Source organism: Ascidiella aspersa, chromosome 3 (genome assembly GCF_963924565.1).
Source record: "Ascidiella aspersa chromosome 3, kaAscAspe10.2, whole genome shotgun sequence".
In the NCBI taxonomy this organism is placed as follows: Eukaryota; Metazoa; Chordata; class Ascidiacea; order Phlebobranchia; family Ascidiidae; genus Ascidiella; species Ascidiella aspersa.
In genome coordinates this window covers 7,839,470-7,845,469 of record NC_139449.1, presented here as the reverse complement: position 1 = coordinate 7,845,469, position 6,000 = coordinate 7,839,470, and the positions used below count along the sequence as shown (strand labels likewise).

General features: G+C 38.0%; 1 protein-coding gene across 1 annotated transcript in view; it reads right to left on the bottom strand.

The window, feature by feature from the left end:
- Positions 1 to 4,368: 4,368 nt before the first annotated feature.
- LOC146159014 (uncharacterized) overlaps positions 4,369 to 6,000 on the bottom strand; it is a 49,090-nt gene continuing 47,458 nt past the window's right edge. Inside the window, exon 31 of the mRNA XM_083384825.1 lies at positions 4,369 to 4,686. Within this exon, the coding sequence (XP_083240951.1) occupies positions 4,369 to 4,686 (318 nt within the window). The remainder of the gene's footprint in view (positions 4,687 to 6,000) is intronic.

Sequence of the window (6,000 nt, the reverse complement as noted above, 5' to 3'; positions counted from 1 at the left end):
TCTCGCTCTGGATTCGCTTTGTCGTACTAATAGAAACACCTGTCCGACTTGAAAGAAAACACCTGTCCGACTTGAAAGTTCAACAAGATAAACGCAGTGTATACTTTTTAGTTGAATTCTATAGCCAGGGTTGCCATTGACGTGGACCAAAAAATAAGGACAACCGAAAATTAGATTAGCATTTAAAAGACGTTTTTTGACATGCAGTTTTATTATATGAGCCGTGTCATATTACACTCCATACTTTTGCAAGAAACAATCTACTCCAGCAAGTCCTTGTTATTAGCAATAGCTTCGTGGATTACACGACAGCTCAGATCTAGGTTTACTTTTACTTTTAGCTGAGATTTGACTGTCATTTCACTAAGTCTGTTCCTTTTCTTGGTCAACTGGGCCGAAACAAGAGAGAACACTCTTTCCACAAACGCATTGCTGACCGGAAGGGAGAAAATGATGCTCACCAGCTTGTAGAGCAGCGGAAAAGAGTTGCTTCCGGTAAACATCTTCATCCACTTGGCCTCAGGGTCATCCTTGCGGAACACATCATCTGGAATCTTCTTGAACAGAGCGTTAACAGCTGAGACCTCATCAAACAGCTCATCGTTCATTGCCATTAGTGGATCAACTTGCTTCGCCAAAGCCTTGACTTCCTCGTACTCGACTGCCTGATCTTTCAGCAGGGTCCAGTTGATGTACGTTGGATGCTTCTCAAATCGATACCACTTGTTGATATATTCCAAGGTAATGGTATTGAATTCCTGGAACCTTGCTTCAAGAACCTTAGCATGCTCTTCATCGACTGTTTTTAGCAGCTCGCCTGTTGTTGCCCCGAAAAACCCTGAACTCTGGCTTGTAATATTTTGATCTTGAAAGATTCAAGTTGACTTTTGCAAGAGTATAACAGTGGTTTATTGAAAAACAAGAGAGCGCTGTGGAGGAATAAAACGATGATCAGTGACTCTTCTGATTTAAATAAATGCGCTTTGAGTGGTTCCCATAGATCGACCATTGGCTCGAGTACAACATCAAGTGTGGTCCATCGAGTCGATGTGTGAGTTGGTAGAGTCGAGTAGTTGCTATCAAGTTACTCACAGAAATGTGGAGCCTCATCGCCCTACCAGTTTGGCTTTTAAAGAGGCTACCAATCTTCAGTACGATTCTTTCTATGTCAAGTTCGAGGCGCTCTGCTTCCTTCTCTGCTGCGTTATGTAAAATATGAGCAGGGCAGCCTACTGGGATCAGATTCAATGTTTTCTCATTAAGACGAGCGAAGACGTTGTTTTTTGCACTATGCTGTGATCCTCCAAGATTCACTGGCGCATTATCGGCACAAAAGGATGACAGCTGTTTCATGTCTAGGCCATTCTCTCGAATAGAGGAGAGAATAAAGTTTGTGATCTGTGCCGAGGTTTTTGCCTGGCATCGATCGCAGGTCAAGAAGACGCACTCGTACTCCAACTTTGGCGTTGAAGAATCGGATGACTAGAGGAAATAGTTTCACTTCGTTGTGATTAGAGGCGTCAACCGAGATGGAGAAGGGCTGTACACAAAGTTCAGACAAAATCATTTTTTTAGCAAATGGAGCAAGCACTCCAGTAACGATGCTTGTAGTCTTGGTCCTGGCGGAAGCAAACTTTTTTGCGATGTTGGAATCGGGGAATATTGCTTTGAACTATAGCGATGTGCAATCGTTGGTGAGGAATGATTGCTGGTGTTTGACAGTATGGAATGCCCAGGTACCCTCAGCAGGCAGCTGCCTTGTAGTCTGTGGTCGTTGGCGCTGATCGACTTGTGAAAAAATTAATCATCGACTGGTTTGAATTAATCATCATGACACACTTCTTGTGTTTTTGGGTATCAATGTGATGTGAAATAGCGCTCTTTCCTATAGTATCACATTTGCAGATATTGCAGTTGTGCGAAATACTCACCCTTCACGTTTGATTTCTTTGAATTCCCTCTCATAATCGTCACGAAAAACGTTTTTACGCTTGCTCATTTTAACAGATTATCAGAATCTAAAACTATATACGTGTAATGTAATTCAGATAAATTTATTTATCATTTATTGCTTTGCTGCTTAATCTAAGTGTCGATCGACTACACTGCCTTGCACTCATTTCCCCATTAACAACTGTCACAAATTAGTATCTAACGCTGGTATTTAACGTGGTTGTTTACGAGTAACTGTCCGTATTACGTCACAATGCCCCCAAAGTGGCGTGAGGTTTTCTGCGTTAAAGCAGAGAGCGTTCGATATAAAAAGTGACAAAGTTAAAAATTAGACAAAATAAAAACGCAAGTCGAAAATAAGGACATTTCTTATAAATAAGGACATTTAAGTTTTCTAAGATCTGTCCCATCAAAATAAGGACAAATCTTATAAATAAGGACGGTATGGCAACCCTGTCTATAGCTGTTGAATGAATGACGCACAACCAATCATCTTGATAAAATGTGCAATACGTCACGTCTCTATTGTCTAAAGTTGTTAATCTACAATAATGGCATTTTTTCGCCTTAATTATTCAGGATTGCTGATGTTTCGTTAAAAGATATAATTTACGAAAACGACCTGCTTACAAAGTTTTACCGTCTGTTAGGGCTGTATAACTATTGATATTGTGGTACACTTGAAAATTGTGTCACTTATCAAATAAACGATAAGAATTTTCTTTCGCAGATCGAACTCGTGCGTGTGCAATTGATATAGGTATAAATGCTTTATAAAATTCACATTATAATCAGATAGCGACAAAAGCATGTAGTTGCGCGATGCCCAACGAAAATGCAGTTATTTTTATTTCATGGCCAAAACTGTTTTTTTAAACTTAGAACTTCTAAATTCAAAATTAGAAGAGACGAGACACATTGTGCACATAAAAATGCACATTTCTCGGTATAATTTTTTTGAAATTAAGATAATTTGAGCAAGCTACTTGAGAGGGTCATACATCTCACAGCTTACTACAGCTAAACAGAAACCACGCAAAAGATATTCGCAAAGTGCGGAAATATAAGCCGCGTTGATCTTGTTCCAAAATGAGTTACTCGAAACAATAAAATTATCCAAGAAGCCATTTACTTTTACCGTTAAGGAATGTAGTTTAAGTTGGCACAAATTGCAATGTAATAGAAATCTTTACTTCATAACCTTACATATATTGAAAAACATCTGTATGCGTTTTTGCTAAAATGATTCGCTCTAAGCACGGTTAAACATGCATAAAGCAAACAAGATATGCACCTAGCTCTAATGGTTTGGCATTTACCTAGTAAAAATGAACGCATCTTATATACCTATGTGGGAAGTGATGGATATTTTATTACCCCATTAAATCCGCCCTATACTAATCTAACACATATACCTTGTAATAAATCTTAAAAATACAACATGAAACATCAACATAAAGAAACGCATAACGCATGCGGCTAGCGATTTGTGTGTTGGATACTTCTGCAATACACTTTGAAAACAAGCGAACGGCTAAGAGGTTAAGTAATAACGCAGTCAGGTTGGTTCTTTTGGTTTTCTGCCTTTACGTTTTCAAACAGAGTCTCAAGTTGATAGATGCACCTTCCTTGGAATCTTTCCGGCGACGAATCGCAATCTCGAAGTCTCGCTATGTATTCATTCGTGAGGGTCTTGAGCACTTCGCTAAGTACGCTTTGCAAAATGTCACAAGAGTATTACTTTTTATTATGCATTTGCAACAAACTTTAATGATGAGGCTAATCTTTTGACAAAATGGCTTGTTTCTAAAATTTATTTTTGCTGATGAGTAAGTATTGTACTTACTTTTCTGGGTTAACAGATATAAACCATTTTTAACAAAACATATAGTAACGCTATAAGTAAAGTATTTATTCTAAACATAAGATCATAGAATTCGGCTAGAATGCAGTTACTTTTATTGTTCAAACTTAGTCAATTGTTTGTAGCGTGTTAAAAAGTACTTCTTTTAATTTTAATCAAATGAAAAATTCGAAACACGTCTGTGTCGTTTTTTATTCTGTTTCAAAACACCGTCAACTTCAGCTGACGCGAAGTTTCGCAAAGCTACAACACACAAATATACAGGTGTTATTAATACAAAGTGTCCTTAACACAGGACTAGTATATCGAGATGGAAGAAAGGCAATGGTATTAAGAACGGATACAAACTATACGGTTTTAAAGCCAACACAAAAAACTTTTAAATGGGTAAAATTGATGTTTACAGAAAAGTATTTTGATGTTTGGAAATTTCAGCATTTCGGTGAATATAACACATCGAAGCTTACACCTAAAAATTGTCGTTACAGAAACTAGTTATAAGACATTCAGGTTTGAACACATAAGCACAAATTTCAATTCACAAAGCTCTGTCATTCATCAGATGAGCCCGTAAGATGATTGGCAACCTTTTTAATCATTTTGTTGAAATGCATTACACGTTTCTCAAAAGGTTGTGCAACATACTGATCAAAGGAACTTGTAACACGATACCACAGGGTTCTGTTTTCTTCGTTTCTTTCCTTCACAGACTTGTACTTCTCGTTCAGCTCCGATTCGCATCTCTTCAAGAATGGTTCAAGAAGCTCCTTGCTTTCTGATGCTGTTTCGATTTGGCGTCTTCCGCGCGACTGATGTCCATCATGTACATTTTGGAGGGCTTCCTTCTCTACGTAACGTCCGTTGCATTGATGTGGTTACAGTTTGAAAAAAGTTTTAGGAGAAAAAATAATTCCTGTTTAATTTGTTGTACTTTATAAAAACAAGTACGACATTGATGACTAAATTGTAATAAGCGTTTAGCTATTTTTTTAATTCTTTTTACTGTGTTTGGGGTTGGCTGTACTTTGCACTCACGTTCTAAGGAAATTGAATCTTCATTTCCGAATTCACAGAAAAAAATAATTAATGACATACCTCGTGTTTACTACATTTGTCTTTTCCTGACAAGTCAAATTTTAACTAATTTTCGAGCAATTTTTTCTTAATGTTAGCATTTTTTTCTCTCCATTTCGGACGGATAAAGAGGCCATTATATTGAGCGATGCGGATCAAACCTCTCTCAAGCCCTAAAGGTATGTCCGAGCCCAACACATATATCCTCAGTGTGACTCGAGTCTACTTTATCTATAACGTCGGATCCGAATACTGCATTTCATTTATGTATGTGTAACTAAAATAGGTGTATATAGAACTTTGTAAGGGTCCCATACAACTCACTCTTCCAGACATAACTATGGGAGATATTAAACCATATGCTATTTCGCGTTTTACAGTTTGCCCTCATGTCCGCTAGAATTTGGAACTGTGCATGCGCACGTTTGACTCGGAACTGAGGTAGTCTTATGTTGAGTTCCTTTGTTCAAAGTTTTAAGTCCCACTCCTACTCTGCTGCTCTGATTGTAGCTCATAACTACAGATGTTTTCAACAAGTTAAGTGTGAAACATGCTGTAAATCTCCCCCATTGGCATTCTCCCAGTGTTCGGGAATGTATTTAGCGACTAGTGGACAACTTAATAAGACTATGCATACATCATTAGTTACACAAATTATTAGACGGCTTTAATAGTTCATGCTAAGCGCTTTTAATAGGTTCACAATATAGGTATATTGTTACGTGCTTAATTAGCACTACAAAATTATCACCGGTTGCTAATTACGCCGACTGTAAATTCTAACATTCATTATTAATTTTGCGCCTTTGTTCTTAAATGTAGGGCTAGGAATTAGGTTTTCGCATTTCGAGACATGTATAATTGTATATTAACGTAATATTCTTGTGCGCTGTGGTGTTCGCCGTTAATTGGACTTTAGACATGTTTTTTTCCTGTCTCCAAACATTTCTGCAAATCTCACAATCATTTATCGCTTGTTTTCCGGCGCGGTTTAACTTCTCACTAAAAGGTCCGCCCAATGTTATCTTTTCACGAAACGGCCGCCCTGTAAGGCAGGCCTGGGGTTTCCGGGAGGGCGTCGGTTCTAGTGAAAAGGAGTTTTGTTTTAG